Below are 18,639 nucleotides of genomic sequence, written 5' to 3' on the forward strand. Positions count from 1 at the left end.
TAATATAGCTATCAAAATGAAGAGAAGGGAAATGGAGATGGGGAAAGCATACAAAAATGCCACCATCCTGGCCTTTAAAAATTTTTTTTGGATTAGTGACATATTTTCCACATTCATGATCTCATAATTGAGACAACACAATCAATATTCTTAGATTGCTTTCAAGAGCAGCTATTCCTCTTAGGTAAATAATGCTACCTATCAGTGTGAGAGAATACTAAACAAAGGTGTGAATACAAGGAAGTTAAAATCTTTAGGTCACCAGTGATTCACATCTCTCTCTATTTGCAAAATATACTCATCTTTGCCCAAGACCTCCACAAATCTTACCGTTACTACCATATTATCTCGTGATCTGATTTAGTTCCAGGTGCAAACAGGGTTCTTTGGGTATAGCTCTTTAAGTACAGTGCTTCAAATGTAGTTCCTCTTGTTCTATAGACCTTTAAGGGGCACCTGGGTGGCTCAGTTGGTTAAGCGACCGACTTTGGCTCAGGTCATCTTGAGGTTCATGGTTTTGATCCCCGAGTTGGGCTTTGTGCTGGCAGCTCAGAGCCTGGAGCCTACTTCAGATTCTTTGTGTCTCTCTCTCTCTCTCTCTCTGCCCCTCCACCCACTCGTGCTCTCTCTCTCTCCAAAAAATGAATAAACAATTTTTTAAAAAGGTGGGGTTTTTTTTGTGTTTTTTTTTTTAAGTAAAAAGGCAAGTTACCTGCCCACACACACCCAACAAACAGTGGTGGGACAGGCATAGGATAACTGTTGTAAACACTCTTCAGAATTGGGGAAATGGGGTACACATGGAGGTCATTATTCATAGCAATTCTGAAATCCAGCTGGGTAAAAGTTGGAACTTAACTTGTTTTGATCTTAAGGCCTAAGAATGATTCTTTATGACTTGGATCTGTCATGTTCCACTTTCTGAGTTATTCCTTTCTGTTTTTTTTTTAATTGAGATATAATCCACATATTATAAAATTAACTATTTTAAAAGTATACCATTTAGTGGGTTTTAGTGTACTCATTCACTGAGTTTTGCAACCATCACTGCTATCTGATTCCTGAACATTTTATCATCCTAAACCCCTTAATAGATTAACACTCTCTCATCCTTTTCCTACCCTCCCTCAGGCTCTGGCAACCACTAAACTTACTCTCTGTCTCAATAGATTGGTCTGTTTTAGACATTTCATATGAATAGAATCATACCATGTACAGCCTTCATTTAGCATAATGTTTTCAAGGTTCATCCTTATATACGTGCATTCACCAGTTGATGTTCATTTGGGTTGTTTCCACTTCTTGGCTATTACAAATAATGCTACCATGAACATTCATACACTTGTTTTTGGTTAGATATATGTTTTCAGTTTCCTTGGGTATATACCTTGAAGTGGAATTTGCTGGATCATAATGGTAATTATTTGTTTACATTTTTGAAGAACTGCCAGTGTGTTTTCTGAAATGGCTACACTATTTTGCAGTCTCACCAGCAGTGTTTGAGGGTTCAGATTTCTTAATATCCTCATGAGCACTTTATCCTTTTGGGTGTGAAATGATATCTCATTGTGGTTTTGACTTGCATTTTTTTCCCTCATGAGAAATGATGTTAAGCATCTTTTTCATGTACTTATTGGCCATTAGTAATATCTTCTTTGGAGAACTATCTACTCAGATCATTTGCCATTTTTTATTTGGGCGTTTTTTTTTTTATTGCTGATTTGTAGGAGTTCTTTATATGCTGTGGACACTGGATTCTTATCAGACATGATTTATAAATATTTACGCCCATTGAGTGGACTGTCCTTTCACTTCACAAAGGTAGTGTCCTTTGAAGCACAAAAGTTTTTAATATTGATCAAGTCTAGTGTATCTATTTTTTTCTTTTGTTGCTTATGCTTTTGGTGTCATGCGTAAGGAATCGGTGCCTTAATCCAAGGTTTTGAAGTTTTACACATATTTTCTTCTAAGATTTTTAAGGTTCTATCTCCCCTATTTAGGTCTTTGATCCATTTTCAGTTAATTATTATAAAGGGTATGAGGTAGAGATCAAAGTTCATTTTGTATGTAAATATCCAGTTGTCCCAGTACCGTTTGTTTAAAAGACTTCTTTCCCCCATTGAATTGTCTTGATACTCTTATCAAAAATAAATTGACTGTAGATGTAAGAGTTTATTTTGGGGCTCAGTTCTACTCCATTCATCTATATGTCTAACCTTATACTAGTAATACCTTGTCTTGATTATTGCACTTTATAGTAGTTTTCAAAATCATGAAGTGCTAATCTTTCAATTTAGTTCTTTTTTTTCAAGATGTTTTGGCTATTCTGGATTCCTTGCATTTCCTTATGCATTTTAGATCAACCTGCCAATTTCTGCAAAAATGCCATCTGGGATTTTGGTAGAGATTGTATTGAATCTCTTTGTGGGGTGTTACCATATTAACAATATTACATCTTCCAGTCATGAACATAGGATTTATTTCTATTTACTTGGGCTGTCTTTGAGTTTCATCTTTTTTTTTTGTTTTGTTTTTATTTATTTTATTTTTTAATGTTTATTTCTTTTTTTAGTGTTTAATTTTTTTTAATATGAAATTTATTGTCAAATTGGTTTCCATACAACATCCAGTGCTCATGCCAGCAGGTACCTTCCTCAATGCCCATCACCCACCCTCCCCTCCCTCCCACCCCCCATCAACCCTCAGTTTGTTCTCAGTTCCTTTTTTTTTTTGACAATAAATTTCATATATTAAAAAAATAAAAATAAAAATAAAAAAAGACTTTAAAAAAGAAAAAAAATAAAAGTGAGTTTTCATCATTTTTAGCATACAAAACTTCCACTTCTTTGTTAACTTACTCCTCTGAGTATTTTATTCTTTGTTCCTGTTGTAAATGGAATCACTTTCTTACTTATTTCATTTTGGAAATGTTTAATGCCATCGTATAGGAGTAAAATTAATTTTTGTTTATTTATATGATTTCTTGTTGTCTTGCTGAACTTAATTATTATCTCTAAAATTGTGTGTGTGTGGATTCCTTAGAAATTTATCTATATAAGATTTTATTATGAATCACTTTGTTGCATACCTGAAACTAATATAACACTGTATGTTAACTATAGTGGAATTAAAATAACATTTTTAAAAAAGATTGTTATGTACAGAGTTTTACTTCTACCTTTCCAATCTAAATGTCTTTTATTTATTTTTCTTACCTAATTGCCTTGGTTGGAACCTCTAGTATATGAAAGTGAATAGTGAGTAGTATATGAATAAAAGTGGTGAAAATATATATCCTTGTCTTGTGTCTTGTTCCTGATCTTAGAGGGAAAGCTTTTGATCTTTCACCATTAAATATGATGTTACCTGTGATTTTTCATAGGTGCCCTTTCTTAAGTTGAGGTAGTTTTCTTCTGTTCCTAGCTTGTTTAGTGTTTTGTATATGAATGGTTACTGGATTTTGTCAAGTGCTTTTCTACATCTATGGAGATTATTTGGCTTTTGTCCTTTATTAATGTTATATTACAGTGACTAACTGGTTTTTATATGTTGAATTGACCTTGCATTCTTGGGATAAATTCTTGGTATATAGTTCTTTTTTATGTATTGCTGGATTCTGTTTGCTAGTATTTCATTTAGGATTTTTGTATCTCTTCATAATGGATAGTTTTTATTTTGCTTGGTAGTTTTCTTGTGATATCCTTGTCTAGTTTGATATTAGGCTAATGTTGCTGTCACAGAATGAGTTGGGAAGTGTTCCTTCCTCTTCCCTTTTTTAAAATTTGTGAAGCATTTGTGTTAATTTTTTTTTTTTAATGTCTAATAGAATTCACCAGTAAATCTATCTGTCCCTGGACTATTCTTTGTGGCAAGTTTTTAAATTATTCAATGTTTTTTTTTATTTATTGCAGATCTATTTAGATTTTCTATTACATCTTTGAGTCAGTTTGGCAGTGTGTGCCTTTATAGGAAATTAGCCATTTTGTCTAGGATATCTAGGTTTTTTTTTCTTTTTTTAAAAATTACTTTTAATACTGTGTAACTAACATAGTGTTATATTAGTTTAGGATATCTACTTTGTTGATGTATGATTTTTAATGGTATTTTCTGATTCTCTTTTACGTTTCTTTAAGGTTAATGGTGATGTCTCTTCCTTTATTCCTGATTTTAACAACTTAAATCTTCTCTTTTTTTTTTTTTCTTGGTCAGTCTAGCGACAGGTTTATAAATTTGTTGATCTTTTCAAAGAACCAACCTTTGGTTTCAGTGATCTTCTCTGTTGTTTTTCTGTTCTTTGTTTTTCTGCTCTGACCTTTTATTTATTTCCTTCTTTTTGTTTGCTTTGAAGTTTAGTTTTCAATTCATTTACTCTCAAGACAGGTTAGGCTAATGGGTTTTTGGTATGAATTTCTTTAAAAATATGTTTTTTTACAGCTATAAATTGCCCTCCAAGCACTGCTTTAGCTGCATCTCATACCGTTTGGTATGTTGTATTTTCCTTTTCATTCAAATTTCAGTATATTCTAATATCTTTTGTGACCCAATATTTTACTCATTTGGTGTTTAGGAATATGTTTTTTTAAATTTTCATATTTGTGAATTTCCCAAATTTCCTTTTGTTACTTGTTTCTTTTTCATTTCTTTGATGTTGGAGAACAGACTTTTTAAGTTTTTAATCTTTTTGTTTTGTGGCCTAATGTATGGTCTATCTTGGAGAATTTCTACCTGCACTTGACACAAATATATATTCTGCTGTTTTGGGAATGGAGTGCTCCATATATGTTTGTTAGATCTAGTTGATTTATAGTGTTGTTGAAGTCTTCTATTAGTTGATCTATTTTCTGGTTTTTCTATCCATTATTAAAAGTGTTTTATTGAAGTTTCCAACTGTTAGTATTGAATATTTTATGTCTCCCTTTAATTGTTATGTCTTCATGTATTTTTGGTCTCTATTGTTAGGTACATATATGTTTATAATTATTATAACTTCTCAATAGATTGAACCTTTATCATTATAAAGTGACCTCCATTTTTATGGACAATATTTGTCATAGAATAGATTTTGCCTGGTATCAGTAGAACCACACCAGTTTTCATTTGGTTGCTGTTTGCATAATGGGATTTTTCCCCCCATCCTGTTTCTTTCAGAATTTTTCCATCTTTGAATTTAAAGTCTCTCTTTTGGAGCACCTGGGTGGCTCAGTTATTTGAGTGTCCAACTCTTGATTTTGGCTGGGGTCATGATCCCAGGGTCGTGGAATCGAGCCCCACCTTGGGATCCACACTGAGCATGAAGGCTGCTTAAGATTCTCTATTTCTCTCTCTCTCTCCCTGCCCCTCTCCCCTGCTCACTTGCTCTCTTAAAAAAAATAGTCTGGGGGCGCCTGGGTGGCGCAGTCGGTTAAGCATCTGACTTCAGCCAGGTCATGATCTCGCGGTCCGTGAGTTCGAGCCCCGCGTCGGGCTCTGGGCTGATGGCTCAGAGCCTGGAGCCTGTTTCCGATTCTGTGTCTCCCTCTCTCTCTGCCCCTCCCCCTTTCATGCTCTGTCTCTCTCTGTCCCCAAAATAAATAAACGTTAAAAAAAAAAATAGTCTGTTTTGACTACATATAGTTGGGTTATTCTTTTTAATACATTTTGCCAATCTCTGCTTTTCCATTTACCTTTATTTTTTTTTAAATTTTTTTTCAACGTTTTTTATTTATTTTTGGGACAGAGAGAGACAGAGCATGAACGGGGGAGGGGCAGAGAGAGAGGGAGACACAGAATTGGAAAGAGGCTCCAGGCTCTGAGCCATCAGCCCAGAGCCCGACGCGGGGCTCGAACCCACGGACCGCGAGATCGTGACCTGGCTGAAGTCGGACGCTTAACCGACTGCGCCACCCAGGCTCCCCTCCATTTACCTTTAAAGTAATTACTGATGAGGTAGGATTTACATCTAGCATTTGCTATTTGTTTTCAATCTGTCTTATTTCTTTATGTTTTCTCTGTTTCCATTATTACTTTCTTTTGTGTTCAATAGATATTCCTTTGTTGTGTATTTTACTATATTTTTTCAGGTATTTTCTTAATGGTTGTCTGAGGATTACAGTTAGCATCCTAATAGACAATAGTCTAGTTCAGATTAATACCAATTTAATTTCAGTAGTATATAAAAAATATCCTGTATGTCTCCATTTCATTTCCCCTTCTCTGTGCTGCTTTTGTTCTCCATGTTACATCTTCATACATTGTCCACTGAGAGATATTTGCAATGATTGCTTTAGCAGTTACATTCTAAATTAGATAGGAAAAACAGTTAGAAGCAAAAAATATATTTATGCTGTATTTTTACCTATATAGTTACTGCAGTGATGCTTATTATTTCTTTGTGGGGATTTGAGTTACTGTCCAGTGTCCTTTTATTAGGTCAGGTCTGCTTGCAGCAAGTTTTCTGTTTTTGTTTATCTGAGAATGTCTAAATTTCTCCTGTGTCTCTAAAGGATACTTTTGCAGAATATGGAATTCTTAGTTGACAGTCTTTTCTTTCAGTTCCTTGAGTAGGTCATCTCACTGCCTTCTGGCCTTCATCATTTCTGGTGTGATATTGGCACTTAATCTCATTGAGGATCTTGTATGTGATGAATTGAGGTTTTTTTCCTTGGTACTTTCAGGACTTGCTCTTTGGTTTCTGACCACTTGATTAAGTTGCTTTTAAATGTAGCTTTCTTTGAGTTTACCCTACTTGGTGTTTGTTGAGCTTCTTGGATATATAGATACGGTTTTTCATCAAATCTGAGACATTGTTAGCCATCATTTCTTCCACTATTCTTTGTGCCTCTTTCTCTCCTCTCCTTCTAGGACTACCATTTGTAATGTTGGTATATTTGATAGTATTCCATAGGTCTCTGAGACTCTTACTTATTTTTCTTTCTTTTTTTCCTTCCTCCTTCCCTCCTTTACCCTCCCCCTCCCCTCACCTACCTACCACCCATCTGTCCATCGTTCCTTTTTTCCTTCTTTGCTTCCTTCCCACTCTTCCTACCTTCTTTTCTCTCTCTCAGAATGGCTAATATCAATGGGCTTTCTCTCTCTCCTCAGAATGGGTAATATCAATGAGCCTATCTTCAAATTCATTGATTCTTTTTTCTGACAGTTCAGATCTGTTGTTGTATCCAACCTAGTGAATTTTGCATTTTATTTTATTTTATTTTTTCAATGTTTTATTTCTTTTTGAGAGAGAAAGAGTGCAAGTGGGGGAGGGACAGAGAGAGAGAGGGAAACAGAAGATCCAAAGCGGGCTCTGTGCTGACAGCATCAAGCCTGATGCAAAGCTCAAACTCACAAACTGTGAGATCATGAACTGAGCCGAAGTCAGATGTTTAACTGACTGAGCCACCCAGGCACCCCGAATTTTGCATTTTAATTAGTGTACTTTTCAATAATTTCTAGTTGGTTCTTTTTAAATACTTTGTTTTTATTTGCTGAGATATCCTCCTGATACTTTCCTTTATTCCTTTATACATGGTTTCCTTTAGTTTTTTTAATATATTGAAAATGTCTGATTTTAAGTTTTTGTCCAGTAATTTCAACATCTGGGCTTCCTCAGAGACATTTTCTGTTGGCTGTTTTCTTCCTGTGTGTATGGGCCATATTTCCTTGTTTTGTTTGTTTGTTTGTTTTGTTTTTTATTTGTTTTTTTGCATTTCTTATAATGTTTTGTTTAAAAAACTGGATATTTTAAATACTACAGTTTGGCACTGGTAGAAATCAGATTATTCTCCACCTCAGAGTTCGTTGTTGCTATATGTTGTTGTTTGTTTGTTTAATAACTTTTCTGATCTATTCTATGAAGTCATTAAAGTCAGTATTCTTTGTATTGTGTGGCTGTAACATCTCTGCTTGGTTAGCTTAGTGGTCAGCTTATGGTTGGACAGGGATCGCTTTAAATATCTAGAACCATAACATTGTCTTTGCCTGGGAACAGGCTACCTCAGAAGTAGGAAGGGAGAGTAGGAATAGAGCAACTGAAAACATTCTTACTATTCTTACGAAGATCTAGCTAATATTCTTGAATAGACACTTCCTGCAAAGATTTGGTTAATTCCAGAGTTCTTTTGTTTAAAGAAAGTCAAATCGGGAGAAAAACCACCCTTTTGAAGCCGTGTTCCTGGCTATTCCCCCGATTTGGTCTTTGCTCAACCTTTTTTCATTTTAGCCTCATTTGCTGTATGTATGTATGTATGTATGTATGTATGTATGTATTGTGTGTTTACACACACACACAATACACACACACACACACACACACACACACACACACACACACTGAAAAATTTCAAAATAATCAAGACCTGGTTTCTTTTTGTTTAACAATACTCCCTTTAGTATAGCTCTCCTCTTACATTTTATATAATTAGCAAGAGACCAGAGGGCATCTCAACACTTTCCTCAGGAATTTCCCTAGATAGATCACCTAATTTATTGCTTACATTTTCTACTCTCCAGGTTACTGTAAACAATAGTGTTATAGAACTTTTTGCCACTACAAAATAAGTATATTCTTTCCTCTACTTTCCAATAGCATTTACATCATTGTCCTACAAATCCTCACTGTACACACCTTATCAAAGACCATGAAGCTCCTATTAGCAACTTCTTCCATACTGTTCAATTTACAATGTTAGTTCTCCCCAAAGCCCACTGCCTGGTTCTAAAGCCAAACATGCATTTTTCTTACAGCAGTATCTCAACTAACACGTACCAAAATTTGTTTTATTTATTTTTGCCATTTATCCCCAAAATTTGGCAGTTTAAAATAGCAAACATTTATTATCTCACATTTTCTCTGAGCTGGCACCCTCAGAGCAGCATAGCTGGATGTTTCCAGTGTGGTTTCTCACTTGGCTGCAATCAAAGGGTCAGCTAGGGTTATAGTCATCTGGGATTTGATTGATCTAGAGTATCTTCTTCCAAGTTCATTCATTGGTTGTTTGCAGGAGACCAGTTCCTCTCCATGTGAGTCTCTCTATAGAGCTTCTAACAGTATGGTCTCCTCTGGAGTGAGTAATAAGAGAGATTGAAGGACAGAATAGGGGATGGGGAGTGAGGGTATGGGAGGACAGGAAACACTAACATTCAAGAGTTACTTGATACTTTATTCTTTTATAACTTAATCTTGGAAGTGACATGCTTCTTTAGTATGCTCTTGATCACCCATACCACAGCTGATGTAACATGGAAGAGAGTACACAACAGAATGAAACCAGGAGTTGGAATCATTGAGGAAGCATCTTGAAACTGGCTATTACAAAGAGCTTGTTAAACTTTGAATTAGTTAAATTTGAAAAATGAGGAGACAGGAAAAAAGTTGTTTTTGTCTTCTTGGGGCAATAGACACTATTCCCATGTGGCAGCATTCTCTCTTCTAGCCAAATATTACTTGCCTGGCCTTTAAAAACATTATGATTCCTGGTCTGTATCTCTAGTTAACTCATTTGCTTGTGCACATAATCTAAAAGGCTCAGTGACTAATCAGCAGCATTTTCTTGGTCTCTTTGTCTTTCTCTTTTTTAATTAATTAAACATACACGTATTCCCCAATACAAAGGGCCAAAACTGAGTACATGAAAAGAATAGGCAGCATTATGTATTCTGCCTTAAACTTAGCTATAAACTCAACCCTGAAGTTGTAGCCCTAGGGAGATGACATGAATCCAGATACGTTTCTGTTCTTTTTTTGGTAAATTTAATTATTTTGAATTTATAAGTTGACATTATTCAATAAATTGTAGGATAGTTAAACAAAATACCTAGAAGTAAATCCAGTATCTTCTTTTCTCACATATTACAAAGCAAAATTAGGCTTGAAAAAAGATGGAAAAGAATGTTCACAGAACCCTTCAACAATTCCTGTAGGTAATAATCAAGAAATGATACATAGTGGGAATCCCTATGTATACAACATGAAAATTTCTTGTTTTAGTGAATCACGTCATTTAAGGTACATGTGCTAATATTGCCTATTCTGGACCAAAAAGTATTTACATGTACTTAGAAATTAGGTCCTTTCTCTTTTTCTATTAGTTAATAATTTTATGCTAACCTAGTTAATATTTTTACTTATTTGGCAGTTTGTGACTTAAATAAAATACAACTGCTCAGTCTGCATCTTAATAGCTAATGTTTACTAGACTGTTAAAATGTGCCAAGTACAGGAATTCAGTATTTTATCTCCAATCCTGTGTAACTTTAAAATATCCTGTGAGCATGCTCTATTATGATTTCTAAGATTCTGTTATCATTTCCATTTTTATGAACAGAGAAACTAAAACATAGAGGAGTATGTGATTACCCTGAGCTCATAAACATGGCTAAGATTGCAACCTATAGCTACGCCTTTTTCCCCCCTAGTACCTAAAAACAGTAGTGCCTCTCTTCCCTATTGGGTTCTAAATGAATAAATGTGAAGGCTAAAATGTTATTTTTTTATAGATCCACAGTTCCTTCTCTCAGATATTTTTTTGAGAATTTAATTTTTTTGTTTTGAAAGAGGTAATATAACCAGGATGTTTATTATGTAACATCTCCAGCAGGTCCAAAACAGTACCCTGTGATCAAATATATGGATACTTATGTGGGATTATAAATAGATTCATTTCAGCCTAGATCACATTTTGCTATCAGATTTGGTAGTGGTCATGGTAGAGACAGTTTGTTGCTTCTCCTCACCTCCAAATAGTACATGTTTTCAAACCATTTCGCACTTAAAAATTTTTTTTATCTATATTTTTTATTTTAGAGAGAGAGAGCATACACAAGCTGGTGAGAGAGCTTGTTGGGGGGTGGAGAGAGAGAGAGAGAGAGAGAATGAGAGAGAGAGAGAGAGAGAGAGAGAGAGAGAGAGAGAGAATCCTAAGCAGTCTCCACACTCAGCATGGGGCCTGATGCAGGGTTCAATCCCACGACCCTTGGATCATGATCTGAACCAAAATCAAGAGTCAGACACTCAACCAGCTGAGCCACCCAGGCAAACTGCCGCCCCCCCTACCCTTGTATTTTAGAGTCATGGATCTATAACAGATGTTTTGGGGAACTTGTCTTCAAATCTCTTAGACATGTGCTTCAGCTAATACTGAACCCCAAAACTAAAGAGACTTAATCCTTCAGTCTCAGACAGCCCTGGATCAAGGCATGCCTATTCAAATAACACTAATCTGCCTGGGTAAGAGTTAAGGTATTTAAGGAGCAAAGGCTTAGTATCTCAAGGTTCAATTCTAAGAGGAAGAAGTATGCAGCCTAATCACATCTGCATAGTTAATCCTTTCCAATTTACCAATAGGTCTACCTCTGAAGGAGCAGAATAAATAAAAGGATTGGAGGCCAGAAGCACAATACCAAAACTCCTTATCACTATACTGTGTTTAAGTAGTCTGTCCTTATTCCACACCTCTTATATAAATCATTCAGTTGTTTTACCTCTTGTACAAGTTCAACCAGAATTGTATATCATTGCTGACCTTCATTATAGTTATAGCAGATCAACATGTTTTGAGGTCAAGAATTGATTAAGACCCTCAATAATGGTATTGCCGTTTTTATAGGAGAGTCTTAATAGATACATGCTGAAATATTTAGGAGTGAAACGTCATAATTCTACAATTTGCTTTCAGTGGTTCTGCAAACAAACAAAAAAGTTTAAAAACTAACTATGGTCGAATACTAACAATTCTTGAATCTTGGTAGAAGCTGCCTGTGTCACTGTAGAGTTCTTTATCTTTTCTTTATGATTGGAATTTCTCAGTGTAAGTTGAGGAAAGAAAAATTTTTGATGACCTTCAGGTTATTCTATATAGGATTCTATATAGAATACACATTTGATAGAATTGAAAATTTTAATGATAATAGTTATAAGAATTTAGATGTTTTTTTAATAGTTAATACATGCACTTTGTATATTAAGTTAGAAATTGCCTAGTTACAATTTATGTTCACATTGTGTTTTAATATCTAGTAGAATACCTTTGAATTAAAACTGAAAATAAGCTGTTTTGCTTCTCTAATCCTTTGTCTGTATTTTAGTGTGGAACCAAAAGTGTTTGTTTTTAAGAAATGATTAAATATGCCAAGTTTTGGGTTGATGTAATACTAATTAAATCTACAAGGTTTCTGTTGCTAAGTCCTAGAAACCATTAGCCATTGTGGACTGAACTAAAAGACTTCTGAAACCATTAATTTTTAATAAAAATAAATTTAAGTGTTGGTATTTTGCATTTCTCTTTTTTAATGCTTATCATATTTATTTCTTCCCTAGATCTTCCTCAGAACTGTGATCCTAACATTCCCTTAGTTGCTCAGGAATTAATGAAAAAGATGATACGTCAGTTTGCAATTGAGTATATTTCAAAAAGCGGTAAAATTCAAGAAAATAGAAATGGTTCAATTGGACCAAGTCTAATATGTAAAAGTATCCAAATGAATCAAGCAGAAAACTCCCTTCAGGAAGAGCAGGAAGGCCCCTTAGACCTCACTGTGAATCGAATGCAAGAACAAAACACTCAGCAAGGTAAGACTGTGTGTGTGTGTGTGTGTGTGTGTGTGTGTGTGTGTGTGTGTGTGTGTAAAACATAATGCTTTGTTTTAGTATTATTTAATATATATAAACCTTATATTCATAAATAAATATATTTTAGAAGTAATATTATGTGTAATTGGCCTATGTGATATGAACTAGAGAGAAGTGCTGAATTTTATATTGCATTTGACTTTATTATATGAGAGGAAATTTGAGTTGCTCTGTCTCTTTTCATAATAAAGTATATGGTAAGAGAATCATTTGTATTCTTTATTTAATTAAAAAATTTTTTTTTAGGGGCGCCTGGGTGGCGCAGTCGGTTAAGCGTCCGACTTCAGCCAGGTCACGATCTCGCGGTCTGTGAGTTCGAGCCCCGCGTCAGGCTCTGGGCTGATGGCTCAGAGCCTGGAGCCTGTTTCCAATTCTGTGTCTCCCTCTCTCTCTGCCCCTCCCCCGTTCATGCTCTGTCTCTCTCTGTCCCAAAAAAATAAATAAACGTTGAAAAAAAAATTTTTAAAAAAAAAAATAAAAAAAAAAAAATTTTTTTTTATTTTATTTTTTTTGAGAGAGCAAGTGAGCAGGGGAGGGTCAGAGAGAGAGAAAGAGGGAGAGGGAGGGAGGGAGGGAGAGAGAGACAGAGAGAGTGCTAAGAAAGAGAGGGAGAGGGAGGGAGGGAGAGAGAGAAAGAGAGAGAGAGAGAGAGAAGAGAAGAGAAGAGAAGAGAAGAGAAGAGAAGAGAAGAGAGAATCCCAAGCAGGCTCTGCACTGTCAGAGCAGAGCCCAATGCGAGGCTTGAACTCACGACTATGAGATCATGACCTGAGCTGAAACCAAGAGTCGGATGCTTAACCAACTGAGCCACCCAGGCATCCCATAAAAACATATTTTTAAAATGTACAGCTGAGAATATTCATTAAGCACTTGCTGTTCAGTTTTTTATACTTAAGTGAAAAATAAAAATAAATTGATTTTTCCTCAGTTATAATGTAACTGGGAAAGAGAAAAGTTAATATATGTGATAGATATAATCACACAGTTAACTATATAGAGATACATTTTTCATAGGAGTCCTGAATGATGAAAGGTATGTTGGACTTATCTAATACTTAATTGAAGGAAGAATGATGATTCACAGAGGAAAGGAAGGAAGGGCCTTTTAAATGCTTGTGGCAGATGCCAAATAAGCGTTTGCCTGGAAAAGAGAGAACAAGTATCTTTTGTTAACACAAGTTAGGAATCGTGTTGTCAATCCTTGAAGACAGGAAAATATCAGCATTAAGTTTGATCACAGAAGGCAGTGTGTTTTGGAGTTCTAAAGAAGAGTACCTAGTCAATGTTTAAAAAGATAGTCTTTTCATTATATGAGACAGATTAAAATTGAAAAGGGATGAAATATGGAAATAATTTTCTCTTTTTGCTTCCCTAATTTTGGGTCATGGGTGTTTATATAGAAAAATCTGAGAAATATTAAGATAATAATTAGTTTATAAGACAGAAAGGTCCAAGATGACACATCATAAGTCCTGAGGAAAAAATACATCAATACATAGAATTTTGGAAGTTAGAAAGTATAGGATTTTTAGAGTTTTGCTTGCTTTCTTTTTGCTTTTCCATGTTTCATACCCTCTTTGAGCTCTTTGTGGGAGGCAGTTCAGTGTTGTAACAAAACTGAAACATAGCCTTTGGTGTCTAACAAACTTGTAGTTGAAATCTCAGCTCTGCAACTTACTTGAAAAGGTAACTTTACCTATTGGAGCATTAGTTTCCTCATTTGTTACTTGGCAGTAATAATAACAAACTAATTAGAGCAATGTGAAAGTCAAATATGAGCTAACCAACTCATAAAAGATAACCAAACCCTGGCCTCCATACTCTGTACCTCCTGTTCCTTACTACCACAGAAGAGAAGCCTTAGCAGTAACATAGTGATCTGTAAATATTTGTGTGGCCATTAGACTAAAGTAGGATGGAACTTTCTTTGAATAACCCAGGAATAGATTTAGGATCTGGAAATTAGATGGAAACAGATTTCAGGTCCATTTATGAAAGAATATTTCTAAGGATCAGACATTTCTCCAAGTGGAAAGTGGTTGCCTTATCATTAGAGGTTTACAAAAGCATCAGATGAGTGGCTGGAATAAATGACATTTTAAAAGTAAATTTCCAATCTTTACATTCTGTGATTCTGTGAACTTAAGTGATAAGGCAGACCCAACTATATGTAGAAAACAAGTAAATTATTTAAATGACTGTGCTATTCTCAGCAAAGTGCACAAATATGTGTGTGAAAATCCTTTTCATCTGATGGTTGAAAACCATCAGTAATGATAGTATATATAAATCTATACCTTAAATAGCCTTCTTGATGATTTGGGGGGATAACTTCTTGTCTTATGTAATTTCAGTGCTCATACTTCAGGATAGGAACCATTTAGTCTAATGTGGCTTGTACCATAGAGAGCAAGAGAGAGAATGTTAATAGAGTAAGCCAAAGAAATAAGGATCAGATTATGAGAAAGCTATGAAGGAAATAATAAGATTTTCTTTCTTAGGACAACAGAGAGCTGCTAGATTGCTTCAAGTGGACAGTAATGAAATTAGATTTTTTTAATAAAACCATTCTGCTGTGGTATAGATGGGTAGGCTCTAACTTTGCATACTTGCACACCAAATCTTTAAAAAAAAAAAATGGAGCACATATCCTTTGAGGCATTTATTTGTGGATTTGTGTGTGTATGTATACACATCAATATCTGCACTAATCTTTCCACAAATTAAAATTTTTAAGGTTGAAGTAAAGATGTTATAAACAATTTTTAAATGTCTTGCTAATCATGACTTCACTGCCAGTATCTTATTACACAGTATAGACTTTGGGAGAATTTTATTAGTCATGATAGAAGCTATAAATCCATATTTTAAATGGTTTTCTTAAGAATTAAAATTTTTGGCCTGAATTCACTGTTCTTACCTATAATCAATAAAGTGCTCACACTAGCAGTAGCAGTGTTCTTCCTTTGTTTATTTGCTAGTGCTTACATTTTTCATATTATTCTCACTTTATGTCTTAACAGTACTCATTTAAGCCCATTGTTCATTTTGTGCGTTGATTTATTCAAATTAGATCATGTAATCCATAAGTTTAATACCTAATCTAACCGTAAGTAATGTAGACAATTTATAGGCAGTTAGTGTAACTTATTAATCTTTAAATTATCAAACACAAATAGTTTTATAAGGTTCATATAGTTAAAGCAACAGATAATTTTTGTCTTTTGTAGACTATCTTAAAGAATAGAAAAGAAAGAAATATTGATCTAATCTTAATACCAAAACCAGACAGAATAGCAAAAGAAAGAAATTTGCAAACCAGTCTTACTTACAAACATAGGTGCAAACATCCTAAATAAATACTAGCAAATTGAATACAGTGAAGTGTAAAAACATAATAAATAATGACAGGGAGGCATGGATGAGTCCACATTTGAAAAACCTCCATGATTTTCCACATTACCAAGAAAAAGAAAAAAGAGAAGAAATGTATCATCCTAATATATACATTAAAAAATTCTGCAAAAGCTGATACATTTATAATAAAAAATACTTATAAAAATTAACAGTAAATGGGCACTGGCACTACCAAAAATATTGTAACCTAATGAGTTAAAGTAATGGACAAGACAACAATGTACACTGTTGCCAATTTTCAACATTTTCCCTGACCATAAGAAGTCCTGACTTCTGTAACATGATGAGAAAAAAATGGAAGTATGAAAATAAGGAATAATAAATAATGTGTTATAAGGAAAGAATGAACAAAATTGTGGTGGCTTATAAATAATATGGTTATGGATATAGAAGTTATGAAAGAATAGGATAACTTTTATCAGAACTGATAAAAAGCTCCAAAAAGGTACTGCTCACAAGATCAGTATATATTACTGCATATCAGCAACCACCTAGTTAGACAATCCTGTGTTTAAAAAATCTTATTTACAATAGCAACAAAAGCAGTAAATGCACCAAAACATCTAAGAATGAAACTAATAAACCATTTAAAACCTTATGGATAACATAAAACTAGTGAAGGACACAAATAAGACTCCCAAAATAAGCAATTGTATTTTAAATGGATGGACAGACTCTAAAAGATGGCATTTCATGCTTAATATGTTTACAGATTCGGTCATTCCCGTTAAAATTCTCATAGGGTTTATTGTCAGAAATGACTTGCCAATCCTAAAATTTATGAGCAATACTTAAAGAGCTAAGAAAAACTAAGGGTGGCTGAGGGAGTCACTCTAAAACGTATGAACACTTACTTGGTGCAGTAAAGTTAAAACGTGGTTCTGCTGGCCATATAAAAATGAGTAGAACAAATTAGCAATCCGGAAACTCTGCAAACATTTGGTGGAATCTGGTACAAGACAGAGATGTCATTATAAATCACTGGGAAAGATGGCGTATTGAATTAATGGTTCCAGGGGAACTGGTTACCCATTGTAGTACCCCATAAAGAAAAAAGATGATTCCTATTTTACACTACTCACAAAAGTAATTCAAGTGGGCTCAAGGATTAAATGTGAAAAGAAAAACTGAAAGAAAATATAAACAATTACATCCTACCAAACTCAAAATAAGAAGGAAGAATTTCTTAAGATGCAAGAATAACAATCCCTATAGCAATGTTGTAAATTTTATTGTATTGAAATGAACTTAAGTATTATAAAGGCACTATGAACAGAGTGAAAATTCAAGCCTCAAATGCAGATAGTATTTATAACTGATGTAACTGGCAACCATTCAACTAACAGAACAAAACTGCAGCAAACGAGAAAAACACAACTATGTAGAAGAATAGGCAAAAACAGTTGGCAGAATAGAATTAGCCATTTAAGCAAAGAAAAAGATACTCAAAAGAATATCCTATCCAGCCTCTGCCCCAGTATAGGGTTCTTTTATTCTCTACTGTAAGAGATGGTAATTCAACCGCTGATTGACAGTAAATACTTGCAAAAAATCTTTGTTTGACAGCTCTGACAATTAAGGTCATATATCTGAAATAGCCATCCTTCATTTTCATTTTTTCTATCTGCAACAATGTTTTACTTAACAGTACTATAAATAATTTATAGAAATTATTTTATCTTTAAGACTTCTGTTTTCCGTGCTAATCTTTAAGAGTTTTTCCTCCCATCTGCAGCAATTTAGTCCTTCTACTAGTGCTGTAAATATTTATTGAAACTATTATGTCTCTCTAAACTTATGTTTTCCATGGAAATCTTTTCATCTTTTTGATTGTTCTTCATAAGTCAGTTTCCATATTCATCATTTTCCTGCCCTCTCTTCCACAAACTCTAGACTAACTTAAAATATAGTTACCCCAAAGGAAACATGCCCATTTATCTCTCCATTGTACATTCCAGCCAGGTGTTTCAAATATTAGAGATATTTCTTTGTGTACTTTCATTTTTACAGATTTGTATAAATACTCTGAACCTCAGAAACTGGGAGGAAGTAAGTCATGCATTGCTTGTACCAGTGATTCTTTTTTGCCCTGGCACACTGTTAAAAACAGATAGAAATAACGTTAGCATATCATTTTTCTAAATTTCCGCTTTAATCTAGGCCCAAAGTAAAAACCTTCTAAATTCCAAAATACAGGAAGAGCTTACCAGTCCTATACAAAACAAGATCAAGTGTGGGCAGAGATGAAACAGCGTGTCATTGGCCTTTGGTATAGATTTCTGCCATGAAGTCCAGTGGATATTCTGGTAGAGCTTTCATTATAGTAAATTTCTCGTTGCATTGCCATTGTTTCCATGTTTATCTTTCCACTATAATATATCTTTTGGAAGCAGGAACCTCTCTCTTCATTTTTGTATTCCTACTACATGTATGATGTATGACGTATTGGATTAAAAATCGTCATTGTAGGGGCTCCTGGGTGGGTCAGTCAGTTAAGCGTCTGACTTCAGCTCAGGTCATGATCTCACAGTTTGTGAGTTCGAGCCCTGCGTCGGGCTCTGTGCTGACAGCTCAGAGCCTGGAGCCTGCTTCTGTTTCTGTGTCTCCCTCTTTCTGCC

The 18,639-nt window shown here is 34.6% G+C and overlaps 1 protein-coding gene across 11 annotated transcripts in view; it reads left to right on the forward strand.

Moving 5' to 3' along the window:
* LCORL (ligand dependent nuclear receptor corepressor like) overlaps positions 1-18,639 on the forward strand; it is a 166,763-nt gene that overhangs the window by 95,896 nt on the left and 52,228 nt on the right. For 10 of the 11 annotated variants that reach the window (XM_047855645.1, XM_047855641.1, XM_047855635.1 and 7 more), the window contains one exon: positions 12,293-12,544. In XM_047855645.1, the coding sequence (XP_047711601.1) occupies positions 12,293-12,544 (252 nt within the window). Of the gene's footprint in view, positions 1-12,292; positions 12,545-18,639 lie in introns of those variants that run through there. The other variant, XM_047855647.1, reaches the window with a different exon arrangement.

This window comes from Prionailurus viverrinus, chromosome B1 (genome assembly GCF_022837055.1).
Source record: "Prionailurus viverrinus isolate Anna chromosome B1, UM_Priviv_1.0, whole genome shotgun sequence".
In the NCBI taxonomy this organism is placed as follows: Eukaryota; Metazoa; Chordata; class Mammalia; order Carnivora; family Felidae; genus Prionailurus; species Prionailurus viverrinus.